The 22,421-nt window shown below is 37.6% G+C and overlaps 5 protein-coding genes across 5 annotated transcripts; 2 read left to right on the plus strand and 3 right to left on the minus strand.

Moving 5' to 3' along the window:
• The first annotated feature begins 477 nt into the window (after nucleotides 1-477).
• On the plus strand, nucleotides 478-2,737 carry LOC111799057 (uncharacterized). Its single transcript, XM_023682449.2, has 3 exons — nucleotides 478-730; nucleotides 1,561-1,900; nucleotides 1,989-2,737. The coding sequence occupies exons 1-3, from the start codon at nucleotides 647-649 to the stop codon at nucleotides 2,624-2,626; spliced, it is 1,062 nt and encodes a 353-aa protein (XP_023538217.2). The 5' UTR covers nucleotides 478-646; the 3' UTR covers nucleotides 2,627-2,737.
• A 304-nt stretch (nucleotides 2,738-3,041) lies between these two features.
• Nucleotides 3,042-6,180, minus strand: LOC111799073 (rac-like GTP-binding protein 5). The gene is made up of 7 exons (XM_023682470.2): nucleotides 5,692-6,180; nucleotides 4,861-4,948; nucleotides 4,651-4,760; nucleotides 4,481-4,544; nucleotides 3,832-3,896; nucleotides 3,573-3,638; nucleotides 3,042-3,495 (listed from the first exon to the last, which is right to left on the minus strand). Exons 1-7 carry the CDS (start codon nucleotides 5,788-5,790, stop codon nucleotides 3,394-3,396), a joined length of 594 nt encoding a protein of 197 aa, XP_023538238.1. The 5' UTR covers nucleotides 5,791-6,180; the 3' UTR covers nucleotides 3,042-3,393.
• Nucleotides 6,181-7,344: 1,164 nt separating this feature from the next.
• Nucleotides 7,345-8,298, minus strand: LOC111799074 (uncharacterized). The gene is made up of 2 exons (XM_023682471.2): nucleotides 8,274-8,298; nucleotides 7,345-8,085 (listed from the first exon to the last, which is right to left on the minus strand). Exon 2 carries the CDS (start codon nucleotides 8,065-8,067, stop codon nucleotides 7,498-7,500), a length of 570 nt encoding a protein of 189 aa, XP_023538239.2. The 5' UTR covers nucleotides 8,068-8,085; nucleotides 8,274-8,298; the 3' UTR covers nucleotides 7,345-7,497.
• Nucleotides 8,299-11,700: 3,402 nt separating this feature from the next.
• Nucleotides 11,701-16,025, plus strand: LOC111799304 (synaptotagmin-2). Its single transcript, XM_023682815.2, has 11 exons — nucleotides 11,701-12,089; nucleotides 13,600-13,698; nucleotides 13,779-13,953; nucleotides 14,071-14,189; nucleotides 14,253-14,354; nucleotides 14,441-14,515; nucleotides 14,595-14,671; nucleotides 14,752-14,998; nucleotides 15,109-15,459; nucleotides 15,561-15,692; nucleotides 15,772-16,025. Exons 1-11 carry the CDS (start codon nucleotides 11,979-11,981, stop codon nucleotides 15,901-15,903), a joined length of 1,620 nt encoding a protein of 539 aa, XP_023538583.2. The 5' UTR covers nucleotides 11,701-11,978; the 3' UTR covers nucleotides 15,904-16,025.
• Nucleotides 16,026-17,226: 1,201 nt separating this feature from the next.
• On the minus strand, nucleotides 17,227-22,126 carry LOC111798341 (endoplasmin homolog). The gene is made up of 15 exons (XM_023681420.2): nucleotides 21,979-22,126; nucleotides 21,653-21,773; nucleotides 21,401-21,554; nucleotides 21,233-21,313; nucleotides 20,997-21,108; nucleotides 20,788-20,914; nucleotides 20,568-20,706; nucleotides 19,917-20,034; nucleotides 19,607-19,800; nucleotides 19,317-19,532; nucleotides 19,070-19,235; nucleotides 18,829-18,973; nucleotides 18,599-18,749; nucleotides 17,867-18,271; nucleotides 17,227-17,757 (listed from the first exon to the last, which is right to left on the minus strand). Exons 1-15 carry the CDS (start codon nucleotides 22,043-22,045, stop codon nucleotides 17,506-17,508), a joined length of 2,448 nt encoding a protein of 815 aa, XP_023537188.2. The 5' UTR covers nucleotides 22,046-22,126; the 3' UTR covers nucleotides 17,227-17,505.
• Between the last annotated feature and the right edge of the window lie 295 nt (nucleotides 22,127-22,421).

Below are 22,421 nucleotides of genomic sequence, written 5' to 3' on the forward strand. Positions count from 1 at the left end.
CAGAGGATTACGGTAGCCCGGGAAGCAGTAGATCACAACCCCCCCCCCCCCCGTTGTGTGGTAACGCGTCAAACACCCCCTACCATGGTAATGTATTTCCCAAAAAGCCCTTTCTGTATATATATATTTCTGAATATATAAATTCGATATTTCACTTTTATTTTTATTTTTTATTTTAATTCTAAAGGTAGTTTAATACTATTTGATTTTTTAAAATTATGTTTGTAAATATTATTTTCTTATATTTTGGGCTCTTATCCGTTTAATTATTATTTAATTTCAAATTATTTGATAGAATTTGAATTTATCTATAATAAATAAAAAATTATGAAAAAAAAACAAATTTTTAAAAATTAAGAAATTATTAAAAGGCTACAAATTTTCGTAAGAAAAACGAAGGGACAAAATTGGTATTTCATAGTCGAAAGTTGGCTGATGGAGTCTATAAATAGAGCGCCTGCCAGACTGTGATGAATTGTTTCGGCATTTTAGGGTTTCCAATTTGCCGCTCATCGAAAGAAGTCTTCTTCGATCTCCGCTAGGGTTTTCCATCGTAATCGTTTCTTCCTTGTGTTTTCTCAAATCCCAACTGCTTCTCTCTTCTTACTTTCTAGTCTTCGCCGAATCCTTCCCATAATAGACCCAGATGTCTCGTTGCTTTCCTTACCCACCTCCTGGTTACGCGAGGAAGGTGGCTAGGACCGAGGCGGCCTTGATCGAACCGATTAAGGTTTGTTTGAGCTATTTGGTTGGCTTTCAATAATGTGTGCTGGATTCAATTGTGTTCTGGTTCCAATTGATTGCGAGATCTACTTGGAATTGTAACTTTTTGGATGGCTGTAATTTGTAATCAGTAACGACTTTTTTTTCCCTAGTTTTTACGGCGATGGGGGAGGAATCGATATGGGTTTTCTTGTTTAGAGTGAAGAGAGTTACAAGTTTTGTACATATGTAGACTATAGTTTCAGTTTTGTTCGTCTGTGTTTTTTCAAGTAATTGACGAGTGATATCTCTTCAAGGAACAAGAGATCTTTTTGTTTTAGTGGATGGATAGTGAGTTGGGAGTTTGTAAGTTGCATGTCTTGCAAAGCGTTATTGGATCTTGTATGTATGGTTCCGTTTTCACTATCAGAACACCAAGTGTGCATTTGTAGCGAATAAATTTTTAATAGATCATTTATTATTCATGGGAATGTCATGATTTTTTAAATCTTTTTTCAAATCATTATCTGGTTTTTGAAGTTGATGATTTCAACAAATTCTTAGTGAAAGAGAGAGAGTTTCTTCCTGTAGTTTGATTACTTTGAACGCCTGTGTATGAACTTTACTCGGGACTTGTTTTCCTCCTTATAAACCTAGGCGTATGGTTACATGATGTGAATATTCGAGTTTACTAGTTAGAATGTATGATTATCCGAGTCCAAATGAACATGCTTCTTTACAATAGGAATGGCTACCATTTTGAAGGGTTGCCCTTCATTTGTTAGTTAAGACATGGTTGATTTGTTTGGTGCTTGCGTGGTCTGCATTTTTTTAAATGGTTATTCTGGTGCGTTATAGCTCCTATCTGAAAGACGAGAAAAAGGGACTGAAAGAAAGAAAGAGAAAAGTAAGCACAAGAAAGAGAAGAGTAAGGACAAGAAACACAAAAGCAAAGAGCATAGAGATAAGTCTTCTCGCAGCAGCCGCCGCGACTCGAATGATCAGAAACAGAAGGAAGTCAAGGACCTTCTGAAGGGAACAAAAGTTGAAGCAGAACAATTGGAAAAGAGTGGTCTCACTGAAGAGCATGGGCAACCAGTATGGCCTCAAAGTCCTGGCTACTTGTCTGATGGAACTCAGTCCAATCACAAGAGAAAAAGGGGTGCATCGTTACAGCCTAATGAAGACTGTAAGCCTGGTGGGTTCTCTTTATTGGCTCTTTTGTGAAATTTGTTCACTTGGCCATTTGAGTGATCGCTAATATGTAAATAATTGATCACAAACAGGAAAAGTCATCCGAATCAAACTGGCTTCTTCACTTAGCCAACAAGAGGATTCCTCAGCTGGCAGTGAACAGACGTGTTCTACAACTGGTCGTCGTAATTCTCTTCATCAAACGAGAGATAAGAACAGCAGCCGTGTGCCCATTGTGCAAAAAACTTCCCTTACTTCTCTTGATCAAAAGAGAGATGAGAACAGCCGCCGTGTGCCCATTGTGCAAAAAACTTCCCTCACTTCTCTTGATCAAAAGAGAGATGAGAACAGCCGCAGTAGGCCCATTGTGCAGAAAACTTCCCTCACAATCGCGGACACACCAGTCGCTGTCAAGGATCCGATTTCAAAACCTAATATCAAAAACCTTCCTTTGCATGCTGTTGACATCGGTAGTAGTCATCGCAAGAGAAAGCCTTCTGAATCTGCTTATGAGGACTTGTTTGACAAATGGGTACCGCCAACGCTTCAGTTGGGGCAGCAAACGGACGACGAAGAATGGCTCTTCGGAACGAAAAAGCAGGATGAAAGAACAAAGACCAACCAAGCTTTCAGTCATGCTCCCATCTGTAGAAGTTCCAGTCTGTGGCCGAGAGGACAGTTTGTACCTGAAGCTGACGTTTATATGTTGCCTTATACGATTCCATTTTGATATTGAATTCTTTAGTAGAGTGAAATATGTACAGTACGCCTGTAGGAACAATCTTTTTCCTGGGCGTTATAATTGTTTTAGAATCAATATAATTGACACTCAATTTTGTTCTCTCTGTGGGCTCCTCCGATGCATTCTGCCTGTGAATTGTGATTCTCCCAGGAAAAACGAGACTTGTAACTAAATATTGCCACTAAAGCCTTGAAAGATTTTTGTCTCCCAGAAATTAATGATCACTTGGATTTATGATCTCTTTGAAATGATAGAGATTTAGGGAATATGTTGGTAAATTACAGAACACGACCAAGAACATATGATATGCAAGCGAACTTAACACGTGATTGATTGATTCAGTGTTCAGTGTTGGTTTCGTGAGGTGAGTAGTAAAATGCAAGCTCAAGAAATGAGTATAGAGTGAAGTCATAAATATGAGGATGTGAATGGAATTAGAGAATATATGTTACTAAGTACCAAAGCATGTTCATGCCCAGGGAGCAGTTCTTTTAGGTATCTCATGAATACATGAACAATTCAAACAGACAAATTGGGGTTAGCAATGTTGGTCATTACTAACAAACAGATTGCAAAATATGTTGTATTTGCATCTTGGAATGTCAGCCTGGGGCCGTATACGATACGTACGATACGATCCATCATTCGCCGCCGCTGCTTCCTTGGAATGACATGGATTAAAGATATGCTGAGAAAAAGGCGAGTACATTATGAAGTGTTGTCGGTTCGGTTCGGTTCTTCTTCTTCTTCTTCGATCATAAGATGGAACAGACACTCTGTGACTTCTTCTTCTTCTTCTTTGACTTGGGCGGCTGGAGCACCACTTTAATGGCTGCATCAAACACTGCTTTCACATTCTGCAACAAACAAACCATCAAACCAACTCCTTCACAAAATATGCACACAAACGAATAACACAGAATGAATGTCATGCCTGCTGAGTTTTTGAACTACATTCGATGTATGCCGGGGCTCCAATTGTTTTTGTCAACTCCTCTCCCTACATTCAATAACAGAAAAATTAACGATTCACCACCGAACCAATCAAGCTACTTTCCCAAAATAGTCTATGTCCCACGGACGAAAAAAAGGTCACCAATAGAGTTAAACCAAGTAAGATTGCAACCGTCAAAAGGGGTTCTAAAAAGCAAGAAAAGAATAAGATTTCTAATGGTAGATATCAAGTTATTTACCTGAACAGTAGAAATTGGCACCGCACCCGGGTGGTCTACAAAGAATTGCTTGTCATCCCGAAGATCTGAGAACGAAACTACAGTGAGAATTGTTCTTGTTTTCAAAATTCGAGAAATATCCTCACGCGAGAAGAACAAAATCATAGACCGTTATTCCCATTTTCTCCTATCAAAATATCGCATCAGAAGTAGAGCCGAGAGATTTAAACCTTGACTTCTTGAGAGAAGTAGAAATATCTTAATCACTAAGTTATGCTTAAAAAAAAAACTTATGGACAACACAAAAATAATGGAAACATTGGGCAGATGTACAATCATGAAATAAAGTCTCAGCGACTTAAGAAAAAATTCTTTGGATACAAAGAACTTGTGTATGGATGCACACATTCCACTCGGTGCAAAAAAAAGCCATCTATGATGGATGTGTAACAGCCCAAGCCCATGTTCTTCGCATCCAAATATATCCCTCTACTCAATCGCTAAATTAAATTGTAACAGTTCAAGCTCATCATTAGCAAACATTGTCCTCTTTAAAACACGTCTGCTAGGGAGAGGTTTCCACACTCTTATAAAGAATGCTTCGTTCTCCCCAACCGATGTGGGATCTCACATGAATACTAAACTTCAAAAATGAATAAATAATCCTTACCAAGTTTAGTTCCAACAAGAACTATTGGAACACCAGGTGCATAATGTCTCAACTCAGGAATCCACTGTGGGAAAATGCAAAAAATCTCATCAGCAAAGGCATAATTTTTGCATAAACAATGCATATCCAGCTAATTAGGCTAACAATTGACTTCATCCATAACGTGCTACCTTCTTAGCAACATTTTCATAGCTGGCCTTGCTTATGAGAGAGAAAGCAAGAATAAAAACATCAGCACCTCGATAACTCAGTGGTCTTAATCTATTGTAATCCTCTTGACCTGTTCAAAACAAAAATTTAAATCCCTTCCATGCATTAAAAATTTGATGAACTTGGTTATTGGGTGGGTGGAGAAACTAGAACTCTCATCATGTTGTTACCAGCAGTATCCCATAATCCTAAGTTGACAGTGTTTCCATCAACCACCACATTGGCACTGAAATTGTCAAAAACGGTGGGCACGTAGTCCTGCAAATTAGAAATGAAAGTGCTAATGGGATATTACAAAAGATCAAGAGTTTCATTCATGGAGTAAAAACCAAGAAAATTCTGAAGCTCGATGTGTTCTTACTCAATGTTTTGATATAATACACACTTTAAAACTACGAAAATGTAAAGAAAATCATTGATTAAGAACTCAGAACCCCCAGATACCATATGATTTAGCATCTAAAAGAGAGAAAGGGGGAAAATCAAGTTCAAAATTAAGGTCAAAAGAAAATAAGAACAAATTGCTATGTTCGAGGACAGTCAGAGAATTCCAATTGATGGAGATTGTCTGCTAGTGCATGATTTCAACGGGTGCATTATTTCCAAAAGCGCACATCTCGAGAACAAATTCATCCCGATAAGTTCCAACCACGGGTAAGAAAGAACATACCAAACAACTTTCATATTCAAAATCATGTTCTATCGTCTTCCAATCTCTTCAAAATGCCTTTAAAAAGAATAAACAGGAAACAACAATAATCTTCACAAAAGGAATTCAATCCTTCTTTTTACGCCATTGAAATCATATCATGAAGAATCAGAAAACGCAATGAAATAAACTCAGCCAACGGAACTATTATCAAGAACATTCCCTCTTAAGCATCCTACATTGTTATTTCCTTCATCCCATGGTTCTTCCACAAGATCCATCAAAACCAAAAGAACAACAAGCAAGCGAGAATGATCTCATAAACAAAAAAAAAAAAATCAAACAAACTCACCGTGGGAAAGGTGTTACTCGTATAAGAAATCAACATACAGGTTTTACCCACAGCACCATCGCCCACCGTAACGCACTTTATAAACCTGGACGCACTCATCTCGAAGCACCAGATCTGTAACCCGAAAACTACAGTGGGTTGGTTGCTCAGAATCGATTGTTCATGAGACCAAACAGAACAGAACAGAACAGAACAGAACAGAACGGAAGAGAAAGAAGAAGAAAGCGAGAAAATCAACAGTATTCCATGAAAGAGTTTGGAATCAAGAGAACGGAGGATCTGAATTCTTGAAAAGGGGAAATGGAAAATGCAGCGTGGAGAGATCCCGAATTGCAGGAACAGAGAGAAAGAGAGAAAGAGAGAGAAGCGAAGAAGGGTTATTTTGAAAGGGGAAAGGAAATGAATTGCGGTTGAAGCGCTCGCCGGCCTTGCTCACCTTCTGCCACCTATAGCGCCTCCTCTTCTACCACACATACCCCCTTTCCCTTTTTTTTCTTTTAACCAATAATAATTATAAAATAATCTCTTTTTTTTATTTTAATTTTTTATTTTAATTTTTTATTTTCCATGACACAATCTACCCCTTCTACACCGTCCAGTGACTAGCTCTAATCTCATTTGTAACGGCCCAATGCTACATGTAAGGCTTTCTCTCCACCAAACCGATGTGTGATCTCACAATTCACCTATTTGGAGGCACAACATCTTCACTATAGCACACTCCCCAGTGCCTGACTCTAATACTATTTGCTACTATTTGCAACTGCTCAATCCCGACATCTTGGTTCTTAAATATTTGAATATGATTTAAATATTTTTTAAATAATTGGAGAATATATTTAAAGTTTTTTAAGGTAGAATAAAAAATAATTATAGAGGTTATAAATTATGTAATATTTTGAACATGGGTTATTTATTTATTTATTTATTATGAATTTTAGATTGTTTAATTATGGTCTAAATTTAAAAAATTATTATTATTATTATTATTATTATTATTATTATTGAAAAATGAATGAAACGTGGCCAGCAACATTCTCGAGGTCATAGAATAGACGTGCATTACTTTAATTTTAAATATTACATTTTTTATCCATTGGAAACTGAATTATTAAGAATCCTTTTTATAATTATTTTAATTAATAATTCAAATCTTAATTAAAAAAAAATGTGAAAATCACAATGAAAATTAATTTTTTTCAGTAAATGAAATTTTTAAAACGCTTATTTTTTAGGTCTCACAAATTTAAAAATTGTTATTCTAATTTTATTTTTTATTTTTTAAAATTAAATCTATAAATTACATTTCATTAGTCCAGAGCTTCTCCCTACTATCAGTTATATACTGTGACCCGTTGTTGTTATTCTCTTACTTGCATATATAACGTCTCTTTCAAAATCTCTCTCTGCCCTCGTTTTCTAAAAAATTATTCTTAAACCGAGGCCAGACACTCAATATACGTTGCTTGGTCGTAGGCGACTAAGAACAATTGGCTTAGCTCACTTGTCCGTTGGAAAGTGAGTGTCGTATAATCGTAAGTTCGCTGTTATCAAGAATGTGATTGTGACAAGCTAGTAAATATTATCTTTTTTGGACTTTACATTTCCGGTATTTTCTCACCGTTTTAAAATATGTCCGCTAAAATAATAAAATAAATAAATAAAATTTTTTAGATTTTATTTTTCAAAGCTGTGTTTCTGGACCCCATTTCATAAAAACCCACGTGGCATACAAACAAGCAGCAAGAGAATTTTAACAGAAAAGCTGGGAAGTTAGCTAAACTAGACCACCAATTATGCTATTCTTCATCGGAGGCGTAGAAGTCGCCGGAGATTGTCGGTGGCTCCGGCGTCAATTCCGGCAGCGGCCTCTACATTACAATTAAGCTTCCGCATCAGAGAGAAATTCGGAAGCGGCACGCTACTCGGCGGCGGCGAAACGTTAAACGCCGAACCAGAAAACTCAATCTCTGCCGCCACCCCCAAACTCCTGCTACCTTCCCACGGCGGCGGAAGCGGCGGCGGCAAACGTAATCCTAAAACGACCCATAAATCTTTAGGAACATGGCTCGGCTCCGGCCCCATTCGATTCGTGGAATCAACGATCAAAGCCTCCGCCGTCATTTCAACCGGCAGCTCTCTGCATCGTTTAATTGATTTTGGTTTCTTTGGGGCAAGAGATTGGTCTCTGAATCTCACACCCTTTGGGCGGCACGACGGCTGGGCTTCCGCCGCTGAAGGGGGAAATGAACGACGGGGCAAAGGGAATCGAGGCGGTTGCCGGCGGTGGCGACGACGATGGCGACGGCGATGGCTATAAAACGTGACAGCCGGGGCGGCCGGAGAGAAATTATGGGGAATCAAAACCGCCTCCATTGCTACGAAGATCTGAACCTGAAGGATTCAAAACTCTATCAAAAATCCCCAATTGAAGCCAAAATTCTCTGTTATAATTTATAGCAGAGCTAATAAAAAAATGGAATTTGTTTTTAAAAAATAGAAAAAATAGAAACTAAATATAAATATATATAAATATATATATATATAGATCGATCCAAAAGGAATTTCAGGAAGCCATTTACAGAGGAATTTGGGAGTTCTTAGTTAGAGAGAAGAATTAATGGAGTTTTATATTCGGATTCGTCTCTTTATAGATCTTGTTGAACGCCAACGGCTACTTTTTTTTTTTCTTTTTTTTTTTAATTATTTTAATTCTTAATTTACGACAGGATTTACACTGAGCGCCACCGTCTAGGTCGGTTTCCGTCAGTTTTAGTTATAGCCGTTGGACAAATTCTGACCGTTGATCTCATCTTATTCATTTTTCTTTTTCTTTTTTGCTGACGTGTTCCTTTAAATTAGTTGTTTTTTGGGGGTTAGATAATAAAAATTAATCTAAAAATTGTCCATATTTTAAAAAATTATATCTATTTTTAAAATATATATATATAATATTACCGGGACTTCCGGTTTCAAAATTAGATATTCATTAAAAAAAAAAAGTATAGTGATCGCAACCACGTACGTTAACCCATAGTAGATATTGTCCTCTTTGGGCTTTCCCTTTCGGGCTTCCTTGCTCTAAAACGAGTCTGTTAGGGAAGGTTTCCACACCCTTACATAGGGTGTGTTTGTTCTCCCACATTGGTTGGGGATAGCCTTCTCGCTGTTCCCGAAGGGGTAGAGTAAGGACTCTAGCCCCGAAGGGGGTGGATTTGGTGGTAGTCCCACATCGATTGGAGAAAGGAACAAGTGCCAGCGTGGATGGGAAACCTTCCCCTAACAGACGCGTTTTAAAGCCTTGAGAGGAAGCTTGAAACGAAAAGCCCAAAAAGGACAATATTTACTAGCGATGGACTTAGGTCGTTAAAGTGATAATCTAAAATAATGTGAGCGTAATTAAAATGTTTATCTAGATTTAGTTGAAAAGAACGATATTAACGTATTTAAAAAATACCTCCACTATTTTCTTTATATATATTTTTTTATTTAATTAACTTTTTTTTTTTTTGACACGTGAGAGCCACACGCTCACTTGAAGAAGATCAAGACTCCAACCCATCTTTAAAATATCTTGCACTACAAAAGATATTCTTCGATATAAAACCTTTTCGACATAATTTAAGCTAAAATTTGATTGGACAGTAATAAGCTGATTTGCTTCTTGAATGATGTTTGGTCGTGTCACTCTCTTCAAAGATCGTCTTCGATATCGTTTTTCAACAATGCTCCCCGAGCGAAAGGGATCACAACATTGATAAATTTTTAATATTTTAGACAATAATATATATTTTAACTAAATGAATTTTGCTCATTAAAAAAAAAAAATCAATTATGAATTTAGTATTTGCATTTTCAATTACGTTTTTAAAGGTTAAAAATATTTAAAAATGCACGTGAGAACCTTCGATATTATATTTAATTTTGTGTTTAATAAATCATTTAATTTTTTTTTTATATAAATCAATATATTAATATTTGTTATTTAACCTTCTTTAAGGACCAAACTTTGTAATAAAAAATTAAAAAAAATATATAAATTTTCATTTATTTTTTTTAATTCAACGGTTATAAAAATAGAAACTAAAAAAATTAAAATTAAATAAATAAGAAATACAAAATTAATTACATATTTAGCCTAATTTAAACAAAAAAAAAATAAATAAAGATAATGCATCTTTTTCATTAATAACGATGGGGTTGAAAAATTAGGATTATTTGTAATAAGAAATTATGGACCACGTCCATTCTCGCTGTCGGACAAAATTATAACGCCCACTAGACGACGTGTCGTCTACGTTTATATTTTTTTTTATTAAAAATAAAAATAAAAACTAATAAAGACTTAAAATATTTTAAATTATTTACAATAATATCACCTCAAAATCAATAAAATATGGTCCATATAATTCGATAATCCGATCAACCTACACCTAACATAAACTATAAAACCCATGGTGGGTTATAATTTGTTCGGTTTGGGTTGAGTTGGGTTGACTCTTTAGAAAATCAAAAGTTCGGGTTAGTTTACAGGTAAAGGGTCAACCTAACTAATTCGAAAATAGGGCTATTAATCTAATCCTACCCTATCCTTAAGGTTTTTACGAAGAGTAATAATATTTTATGTTTTATAATTGATGTTAATGATATGTTATGACTTGTGAATATATGAAATTTTAATTATTAATGTAACGTATATTTGAATAAATGTCGGGCGTAATTTTTTTTATAAAGTTTTTTTTATTATGAGTATAATTTGTTAATTTAATATTAATTCCATTTTCATTTATTAATAACAAATATTTTTGTCGTAAAGCAATTAAGATGGTGACAACTTGAGCATGATATCAAGATATTAATAACTTTCTTTGTCTCTTTCAATTATAATATTTTAAAAAATCAATATCGAGAATTTGTCAAAAATAAGAATTTAAATATAATATTTGTAGCTGTAGGAGTCCGACGTTAACTAATTAAAAAGAATATCATATGACTCGATAACTCAAACGACTTGAACTAAAAGTTGGATTGTGTTATATTTTTTTTTTTTAGGTTTAGGCTTCGTTAAATTTTAAAAAAATCGAAAAATTGGATCGATTCGCTGGATGACAATTTTTGGTTGAGTCAACCGTACTCTACTGCTTTAAAATTGTTACGAAAATTAATAATATTTGATCTTTTAACTAATGTTAGTGATGTATTGTGACTCGTAAATTTTTTATATTTGAGTTTTACGATATTTTAGATATTAATGTAACATGTACGGTATATAAACCATAATTTTTTAAAATAATAATAATAAAAAAACAAATCGAACAACCCAATTCCAAATTTATTCCTAGGATGACATTTTTTTTTTTCTTGGGTCAAACCAACCAACAGTAAAATAAGGTTACAATCCAACCCATTGTACTCTACTCTACTTTAAAAATTATTAAAAATATTAAAAATATTTGACTTTTTTAACCAATGTTTTTTCAACCCAACCAGCAATAAAATAAGGTTACAACACATCACTAGTGTTGTGACTCGTAAATTTTTTATATTTGAGTTTTACTATATTTGAATTATTAACGTATATAAGTATAATTTTTTAAATAATAATAATAAAAAAAAAGAACCATTTGACAACTCAACTCTCTAGTTGGGTTGAATTGGACTATGAGCTCTATTCAGTTGGCTCGAGTCACCAACCTAATCAAACTAAAATTTCGAGTTGATCCAGAGTTTCCCGGTATGAAAAATAAAACTTTTATTTTATTATAAATAAAGAAAAAGAAATTCAAATGGGTTCATATTTGAGACACAAAAAGACAGATAAAGAAAGGATTTTTACTTAGTCAAAATGGAAAGGTTACTAAATTGGAACATTTACTTTCTTTCCCCAAAAAAAAAAGAAAAGAAAAAGACATAAATGCCATTAACACTGAAACGAGCAGTAACAGAAACAAATCGGATTGAGCCGTTACATCTCTTCACTCCCCATTGACCGAATTACCGACACACCCACGCGCTTCTTCCGCGTCTCAAGCCCCGTTTCCTTCCATCACTATGCCGCCTGCCTCTGGTTGTAGTCGAATAAATGCTCCTTTATTACTCTTCCGATTCTTCCATTTCCTCTCCGATCTTATCCTCTCCTCCATTTCCCTCTTGTAATCTTACCTTCAACAGATCGGCGATTCCTGTTTTGGGAAATCAATTAATCGCCTCTCTCTGTAATGGACATACTCTTTAAAGGGGTTGTTTATTTTGCTCTGTTTTGATATCTTCTTCCTGTTTGATTCCAGATGGGGTTGCTTAGTAGTGTAATGGGTTTCTTTGGATTTGGCTTGGGAACTTCGATTGGGCTTGTGGCTGGATATTATATGTTCATCTATTTTCAGCCGTCCGATGTCAAGGTTTGATTCTTTTTTGCACTTTTTGTTGTTTTTGTTTGTGGGTTATCTTGTGTTCTTTTGTGTTGAAATCTTGGTATGATTGCATTGGTTGTGGGGGGTTTTCCTGTTGGTGATTTGATGAGTTTTTGGGGGTTGAACGATAAAGATAGGATAGACGTACGTTGTGAGATCCCACGTCGGTTGGGGGTTGGGGAGGAGAACGATGCATTCTTTATAAGGATGTGGAAGCCTCTCCATAGTAGTAAGGGGAAGCTCGAGAGGGAAGATATCGAGTGGTGGGGTTGAGTTGTTACAAATGGTATTAGAGTAAGATGTCGAGTGGTGTGTCAACGAGGATGTTGGGTTGTGAAGGGGTGAATTGTGAGGTCTCACATTGGTTGGAGAGGGGAATAAACCATTCTTTATAAGGGTGTGAAAATCTCTCCCTAGCTGTAGGGGAAGCCCAAAGAGGACAATATCTAGTGACAGTAGGCTTGTGCTGTTACAGATGGTATTAGAGAACACCAGGCGGTGTGCCAACGAGGATGTTGGGCCTTGGAAGGGGGCGGATTGTGAGATCCCACATTGATTGGAGAGGGGAATGAGTGTGAACGAGTATGTTGGGCCTCGAAAAGGGGTGGATTGTGAGATCCCACGTTGGTTGGAGAGTAAAATGAAACATTTTTTATAAGGGTGTGGAAACCTCTCCCTAGTAGTTGGGCTTGGGTTGTTACAAATGGTATTAGAGTCAGACACCGAGCGGTGTGTCAGCGAGGACGTTGGGCTGTGAAAAGGTGGATTGTGAGATCTGACATTGGTTGGAGAGAGGAACGAAACATTTTTTACAAGGGTGTGGAAACTTTTCCCTAGTTGATGTGTTTTAAATACCTTTAGGGGAAGCCCAAGAGTACAATATCTGCTAACAGTAGGCTTGGGCTGTTATAGATAATATCAGAGGACATTAGACGGTGTGCCAGCGAGGACGTTGGACCTCGAAAGGGGGCGGATTGTGAGATCCCACATCGATTGGAGAGGGGAATGAGTGTGAGCGAGGACGTTGGGTCTCGAAAAGGGGTGGATTGTGCGATCCCACGTTGGTTGGAGAGGAAAACGAAGCATTCTTTGTAAGGGTGTGAAAACCTCTCCGTAGTGACGCGTTTTAAAAATCTTGAGGGAAAACCTGAAAGGAAAAAGCCCAAAGAAGACAATATCTGGTAACAATGAGCTTGGGCTGTTATAAATGGTATAAGAGCACACCAGGGCGGTGTACTAGCGAGGATGTTGGACCTTGAAAGGAGGTGGATTGTGAGATCCCAACACATCGGTTGGAGAGGGAACGAAACATTTCTTACAAGGATATGAAAACCTCTTCTTAGTAGACGTGTTTTAAAACCGTGAGGCTAACCATGATACATAACGGACCAAAACAAACAATATCTGTTAGCGGTGGACTTAGGCTGTTACAGTTTCTCTCAATTTAGCTAGTGAAATAGACTAGAACGTTTTGATCTCTCGGTTGTTATCGTTTCAGGATCCTATCGTTCGCCCTTTGGTCGAACAAGATTCAAGCTCATTGTCACGGTTGATGCCAGAAATCCCTCTATGGGTGAAAAATCCCGACTACGATCGCGTACGTCCCCATTTCGTTTCACGTTCGAATACGAATGCATATACATTCATTGTTTATGTGTAGTAACACTTTCCTTGTAGATTGACTGGCTCAACAAATTCCTTGAAACTATGTGGCCTTACTTAGACAAGGCTATATGCAAGACAGTGAAGAACATAGCAAAGCCTATCATTGCAGAACAAATTCCAAAGTACAAAATCGACGCCGTTGAATTCGACACGCTTACGTTGGGCTCTCTACCGCCCACGTTTCAAGGTAAGCTCGTCTCCCGCTCCCTCTTTGAGTGACTTTGATGATACTCGTGTTGATCAAAGTATATTGTTTTCGGGGACTAATCGATGGATCCCGCTCTATGATGAATTTACGAATCAGGAATGAAAGTTTATACGACCGACGATAAAGAGCTGATCATGGAACCATGCATGAAGTGGGCAGGAAACCCGAACATTACTGTTTCGGTGAAAGCGTTCGGATTGAAAGCAACAGTTCAGGTTATGCCTTTTAAGTTAACTTCGATGATATCTATATATATCTAACTCGGTCTCGACGTTCAGGTGATTGATTTGCAAGTATTTGTCGTTCCACGTATAACCTTGAAGCCATTGGTCCCGACATTTCCTTGCTTCGCGAAAATATTTGTGTCTCTCATGGAGAAGGTGCAGTAACTGGTTCATATTCACGTCTCGTTTCAGTCGTTGATCGTCTACTTACTTCTCGTTTATTATGTCGATTGATTATGCAGCCCCATGTCGATTTTGGACTGAAATTGTTCGGTGCAGACACGATGGCCATCCCGGGGCTGTATAGGTTTGTTCAGGTACACAATATTCCGTGTCTTAGCGTTTGAAACAACTTATCTGATTCGAATAAATGAAAACGCTTTCCGTTTATGGTAGGAAACTATAAAAGACCAAGTCGCGAATATGTATCTATGGCCGAAGACCCTCGAGGTGCCGATAATGGATCCCGTGAAGTAAGTTCTGTTGGCGTCGTTGTTTCGTATTATGATTATGTCAAAGGATATCGTGTCGTGATTCGTTTAATCTTTGTTAGAGCCATGAAGAAACCTGTTGGCATCCTTCATGTGAAGGTTTTAAAGGCATTGAAGCTTAAAAAGAAAGATCTATTTGGGGCATCTGATCCTTATTTAAAACTGAAGCTCACTGAAGACAAGCTTCCTTCTAAGAAAACGACTGTGAAACCGAGTAATTTGAACCCGGTATGGAACGAGGAGTTTACGTTCGTCGTGAAAGATCCCGAGTCACAAGCTTTAGAATTGGTTCTTTATGATTGGGAAAAGGTACTTTAGCTAAATAGTCGATAGTTGATAGTCGTTAGAGACGTTTTGTAGCTTAGCGAACTTATGTGATTTTCTCGTGTTCGCGTCACGTGTTTTATGTTTCGTCTTAGGTTGGCAAGCATGATAAGATGGGGATGAACGTTGTTCCGTTGAAAGAACTTACACCGGACGAGTCGAAGGAGTTTACTCTCGAGGTATTGAAAAATATGGATCCTAATGATACACAAAACGAGAAGTCGAGAGGGCAGCTCGTCGTGGAATTGTTGTACAAACCTTTTAAAGACGATGAAGCTCCAAAAGATGTCGAGGACGAGAATGCAGTACAAAAGGCTCCTGATGGAACGCCGGAAGGCGGTGGTTTGCTGGTCGTTATGATCCATCAAGCTGAAGATGTCGAAGGGAAGCATCATACGAACCCCTATGTTCGGTTACTTTTCCGAGGAGAAGAGAAACGAACTAAGGTAACGTTGCCCGCTTGTCAATATCGAAACGATCGATACTATATAATGTACAAAAATGAGTTCCCGTAATGATGGTTTGACTCGATTTGGCACGAATGCAGCATGTTAAGAAGAATCGGGATCCGAGATGGGACGAGGAGTTTCAGTTCATGCTTGAGGAGCCACCGGTGAACGATCGGATTCATGTGGAAGTACTGAGTGCGTCTTCGAGGATAGGCCTGCTTCACCCGAAGGTATACACACACGCACGCACGCGCACGTTTTTTCTCGATTATTGATTATATACTGAAATTTGAAAGTTGTTATGATCAGGAAAGTTTGGGGTACGTGGACATAAACCTATCCGATGTCGTGTCGAACAAAAGGATTAACGCTAAGTATCATCTGATAGACTCGAAGAACGGTCGGGTCCAGATCGAGCTACAATGGAGAACTTCATCATAGGCTAGTGATTATTAAGCTACACTAGTGATTGTTGTTTAATTAATGAAATGTTGATATGTTATGGGTTTATTTGTATTTGATCCAATAATATCATGCATTTATGCTTTTCTCGCATAAACAAATCTTAATTTTTTAGTTTTGTTTTTTAAATTTATTTTTGTTTTAACAAAAACAAAAATAATTTTTTTAAATACTATTTTTTATGCTCTATTTTATAATTTTTTTAAAATTTTAAGTTTATAAACATTGATTTGTTATTTGCTTCTTTCTCCTAACACACGTTCTGGGCAAACCCGAGAGGAAGACAATATTTGCTAGGGGTGAGCCTGGGTCGTTACAAATGGTATCAAAGCCAAATACCGAACGATGTGTCAGTCTTCTCGCTCTTCCCCGAAAGGGGTAGACACAAGGCGGTGTGTCAGTAAGGACACTGGCCTGGATTTGGTGGGGTGCCAGTCTTCTCACTCTTCTCCGAAAGCCGTGTGTCAGGAAGGACGCTGGCCCTAATAATTAAAAATTGAGAGATTATATTTGGCCACGTTCAGAAATGATGGCAATTAAGACTTCATATTCAAACATGTTCATCAATAAATGATTAGCTTTTTGTTATAGTTTTTGGTTGGTTCATGTGACAACCATTCAACTCAATACTCAATTTTACTTTCAAAATACACTTCAAAAAGAAATAAAGAAAGGTTGGTGAGACCATTCAATGGGCTATTTGGTAAAGTTTATTCATCTTTTATTGTAATTTTAATAAAAAAAATATATATTATTATTTGTAAACGAGGATTTGAAGTGATTTTAAAATATGTTTAGTATATTTTAAATTTTTTCTCCCGCTTTTACTAACTTTTGTTCCGAAGTCCAGCCACGAGGTCTAATAAGTATAAAACCCTTTTCGAGTCAGTCATAGTGCTGGAAGCTGCTGGCAATTGAGGAGAAACAATCAACTCAAATCGTTCGACCAACTATACCCGAGCTGTGATTTGATGGTTCTTTTTTGAAACATTTATATTTTCTTTATGTAGTATAAAACATCATGAGTTGTGTCTCAATATTGTTGTTATCTCTTTCAATGATAAATTAGACCGCTAAATAAAATAGTAAACCTCAATGATAAAGTTGTAATTAGTCGATCTCAAGAGTCAGATTGTGCGGCACTCACTTCTCAACAACAAATGAGTTAAGCCTATTCATTCTCCCATCACCCACGACCAAACGACTTATGCTCAAGCCTCTAGCTCCGGTTCAAGAAAGTTTTAAAAAATGGGAGCAGAGAATTTTGAAAGCAAGATTCGAGAAATCGAAAACTCAAGAACATACTTTCAAAATTTGTTGTTCATATCATTCTCCATGGTCAGAAATATGACACGACGCAAGAACAAATGTCGAAACGCAACAGGAGAAAGAACCAAAATATCCAAAACCCCCTTATAACTGACACCAAATTCCTAACTTAAAAAACGTTAAAAGTAAATCTCTAATTAAAACCCAAACCAACAACTTCTCTTCCATCCCAGAAACTTATTCGACTTTGAGACGCCAAATAAAGAGCCTGACAATGAAAACAAGAGTTAGAAAGCTCTATGCTGGACTTGTCTACAACTCGTCCTTTACGGACTTGTCTTCTGCTTCAGTTTCGGACTTGTCTTCGGCTTCCTTCGAGGCGGTCTCGGCCTCGACCTCTACTTCATCTTCCTCCTCAACGGCTGCGTCGGGACTGATGTCTAAGCTAGTCTTCACCGTGTCGTAGATTTGGGCGGCAAAGTCCTTGGGGTCACTGAGAATAAACCCACTTTCTAGAAGAGCTGTTTGGTACATCAGTTTTGCTGCCTTCTTTGCGCCCTCATCCTGTTAAAAACCAATTCAATCAACTTAGAGAATCTGATACAAATATGTTCATGTCATTATCAGAACTAGCGATCTATCAATGTTGATCCAAAGTAAATTTATGGCATACCTCTGGATCCTTGACTATTTTCTCTCGAAGATCCTTGATGATCGGGTGCCTCGGGTTGATTTCGAGTACCCTCTTACCGCGCATGTATGCTTGCTTGTTAGCATCTGATAGCGTTTGAGACTGCATGATCCTTTCCATGTTAGCGCTCCATCCATACTTTGATGTCACAACCACGCAAGGTGTGTTGTCCAATCGATTTGAAACTTTGACATCATCAACATTGTCGAAAGAAAGGTGAGTCTTCCACCACTTAGTAAGATCTTTGAAGGATTCCTTGAGCTCCTTGTCCTTTGAGTCTTTGCCGAGCTTGAGACCCTCCTTTGATACGTTTTGGAATTTTTTGTCTTCGTAGTCCATGAGATATTGCATCAAGTACTCATCCACTGGGTCTGTGAAAAAGATGACCTGCGAAGAGAACAAAATTAGACGCTGGAAAGTGATGAATGGCAAAGAACAGAAAATAAACACAAAATTAGGATAATGTGTTGGAAATGAAATGAAACGGCCGGTATAGTTCAGTTGGTAGAGCAGAGGACTGAAAATTCTCGTGTCACCGATTCAAATCTGGTATTAAAATAAGGATAATGGGTCGGAAATGACCAGGATAGCTCAGTTGGTCTGTTGGTAGAGACCCGTTCTGGCACATCATGTATTTGTATGCGAATCTATTCGTAGATTCATTAATAAAATAAATTATGAAAAAGAATAAAAAACCCTGAACTTAAAATTCACCTCATAGTTCTTCTTCGTAAGTCGCTCAAGAAATGGGGATTTCTCCAACTGCTCCTTGCTTGATCCAGTAATGTAAAAGATATCCTTTTGTCCTGATTTCATTCTTGAGATGTATTGATCCAATGAAGTCAATTTTCCATCAGATTTGGAACTGCAAGAGAGTTCGTCAAGGTTATTAACCAGAGAGAATAGAATAAAGCAACCCAGAAACGAACTGAAATTGAAAATACCTCTCGAATCGGAGCAGTTTTGCAAGACGGTTTCTGTTAGTTGCATCCTCAATAATACCCAGTTTGATTGATTTACCAAACTCGTTCCAGAATCGAGTATATTGGCCCTTCTTCTCATCATCATCACCGCTACTCTTTTGAGCATCTGCTTGTCAATGGAGGTTTAAAATTAATAACATAAAACATAGAATAAATTCGAAGTCTAAATAGCATCACCCAGATTCAAATTCTTAAGGGGTACCTTTCTTCTCCTTGTCACTGGACTCATCAGGATCCTCTTCAGCAATTTTACGGATCATGTCAAGGGCCTTGCGGATGAGTTTCTTCTTAATTGTCTTCAAGCTGCTGTGTTGTTGAAGCATTTCTCGTGAAACGTTGAGAGGTAGAGTATCAGAATCAACAAGACCCTGCAGAGAACGAAAATGATGAGAAAAATCTATAAATTAAGTCGGACATCTTTTTATCGAACTACTTGACCACTCAATTACCAGCAGAAAGCTCAAATACTTCGGCAGGAGCTCATCGAACTCGTCTGAGATGAAAACCCTTCGAACATACAACTTCAAGTTGGATTTTTTGCTGTTGTAATAGCTCTCGTATAGATCATGAGGAGCCTTAGGAGGTACAAACAGAACAGCTTTGAACTCAACATCACCTTCAGCATTAAAGTGACTCCATGCCATAGGCTTATCATCACTAAAATCCTGCAACGTGACGCCAACGTTACTAGATTTGGAATCCATGTATTAAAGCGATGCTAGCAATTTAGGACAATTACCTTAGCAAGAGAATGGTAGAATTTAGTATACTCTTCTTCTGTCACCTCCTTGGGACTCCGCAGCCATATGGCTTTCACATCATTCAAAAGCTCCCATTCATAAGTTGTTTCTTTAACTTTCTTTGTCTTTGGCTTCTCAGAATCTTCATCTTCACTCTTTTCTGCATCATCTTCTTCTTCACTCTTGTCTTCGGCTGTTTTTATATCAAAGAAAATGTAATGAGAACGACTAAAACCATGATCAATGGACAGTTGACCACAAAGGAAGTGATATAAGCATATCCAATCCAACATCCAAGATAATACATACGTGATTCTTCTCCGTCGTTGGTTTCATCCTCATCTGCAGGAACCTCGACATCAATCTCTTTGCTTCCCCAAATATAAATAGGGAAGTTGATAAATTCTGAATATCTCTTCACCAAATCCTATATAGACAATTACCACAACCCATTTTAGTTCAAATTGTTGGAACAATATCGAAGAATATACCAAACCAAAATACGCTTTTCAGATAATTTAACCAGTAAACAGATCATCGATCAAGTTCATTAAAATCCAACAATACACAAGGTCGTGGAGGTTAGTAACAATACATTTAATGTTCGAAACAAAGCTAGACACGGGAAAAAGAAGTTCTAACATTTCCCAGAGAGAGAAAATCAATTACCAGCTGAAATGGAAGCATAATAAATAAGTATACTAAAAAAAATAAACTCTTCGCAAAGAACCCAAGTGAACCAAGTAAAGACCAAGCCTCTTCCATGCAGACAAAAAACAATGTAGATTTTAAAGTATAGTTTAGGGTATTGGAAGGAAAATTGAACGATTTTAGCTCACGAGCACAAAATTTATTATTCCTCATGAATAAAAGATCTAGGGCGTCTTTTCATGTTCAATATGAGGATAAAATCACTAACGAACAATAAAGCAGGTAATGAGAAAAGAAATTCAAACTTACTTTCAGTTTGCCCTCCTCCAAGTATTCTTGAGCTTCATCTCTAAGGTGTAGTCTAATTTCAGTTCCACGGCCTAAAGGTTCGTTCCACGTATCTTCAGAGATTGCGAATGCTCCATCAGCCTTGGATTCCCACACATGTCTGAAAACAAGGAAAAGTTTAACATACAATATCTACCACCAACGCAAACAAACCATGAAAATAACAACGAGAATTGCTCACTGTTTGTCATCATTGTGTTTGCTAATCACTTCAACGTAGTCAGCTACAAGGTACACGGAGTAGAAACCCACTCCAAATTGCCCAATAAGATTGAGATCTCCGCTTGTTTGCATTTTTTCCACGAATGCTGCACATTGAGATAACCAGTTCAGTATCTTTCACAATTCACCTATCGAGGTTTGTAGGATAAACTTCTATATTAAAAGTACCTGAAGTTCCAGATTTTGCGATGGTTCCCAAGTTCTTAACTAAATCCTCTTTTGTCATACCAATACCTCTGTCGCGAATCGAGAGGACTTTGTTCTCCTTGTCCAACTTAATCTGCGTTGTTTCATTTATGGCCAACAATATAAGTACGCCAATCCATCGACTAGAACATGTAAATTTTTTCAACCAGCTAATAAGAAAACAAATGTCCAAGTCTTAGCATGATGGTCGAACTTACTTGAATCTCAAGCTTTGAGTTGTCGCCCTCACCCAATATCTCTTTATCAGTCAGGGAGAGGAACCTGATCTTGTCCAACGCCTGAAATACAGATATGCAGTCGGTCATAATCAATCTCAAATTGCAAGACTAGATCTGATGAAGTAGGACGAGGCACAGTGAACTTACATCAGAAGCGTTGGAGATCAATTCTCGGAGGAAAATGTCTTTGTTACTATATAAGGAATTGATAATGATGTCCATGAGACGAGACACCTCAGCTTGGAACTCAAATTTCTCCGCGCTGCTGCGAAGAGATCTCTTCGAGATAGACTCCGACTCCCTGCAACCACAATTCGATGGAAAATACGTCATAAACTTTCCTAAACAGGGCGAATCTATGGTGAACGTGTGTATCAAGAGGATTAGATATTCACGAACCTCTTGACAACATCAGAATCAGTAGAGAGACCATGTGGAACGGCCCCGATTTTTTCCTCAACCTTCGGTGGATCTACAACCTCGTCGGCGTCACCATCGGCCTTGGCATGAAATCTAGGACCTAAACACCCAAAAACGAGAGAAACATAATGAAACAATAACACCACAAATTTCACAGTCCAAAAAGAGCTCAAATCTCGTCCAAATTTCTTCCCGAGCCTCAGAAATTAAAACCTCAAACATCGACAATAACATAATGCAACAAACATTCGATGCGCATTTCAACAAATAAATCAAAATGGCTCAAATAAGAATCGAAATCACACCTTGATCCGGTACGAGAGAGAGAAAACAAAGAAGGAGAAGAGCAGAAGCAATCGTCCACTTCCTCATGGTTCTTGCAAACCTTCCAGCAGCTACTTCGATCACTGATCTGGTTTCTTGACGAGCTACCGGTATTTATATAGGTCTCTTGATCTACGTTGCCAGCTTGGCGGATCGAACGGTAGATATTTCTAGAATGAAACGTGGCAAAGTGTTATTGGACCATATTTGTTTGCTTGACGTGGCTAAATTTCCAATACTGGCCCCCACGGATGACCTGAGAAGTGGAAGCCCTCTTAACGATCTTTAACGGGCTATGCTAGCTGACGTGGAGAATCTGACGGCTGTGACTGCTTTGTTTACACGTGGCTGAATGTTATTGGGTTTATTTTTTGTTTTTGACGTGGTAACACGGTGTTCCCCGAAGGATACGTTTGGAATTTGC

This window comes from Cucurbita pepo, chromosome 7 (genome assembly GCF_057944985.1).
Source record: "Cucurbita pepo subsp. pepo isolate OVF chromosome 7, ASM5794498v1, whole genome shotgun sequence".
NCBI classification, from domain to species: Eukaryota; Viridiplantae; Streptophyta; class Magnoliopsida; order Cucurbitales; family Cucurbitaceae; genus Cucurbita; species Cucurbita pepo.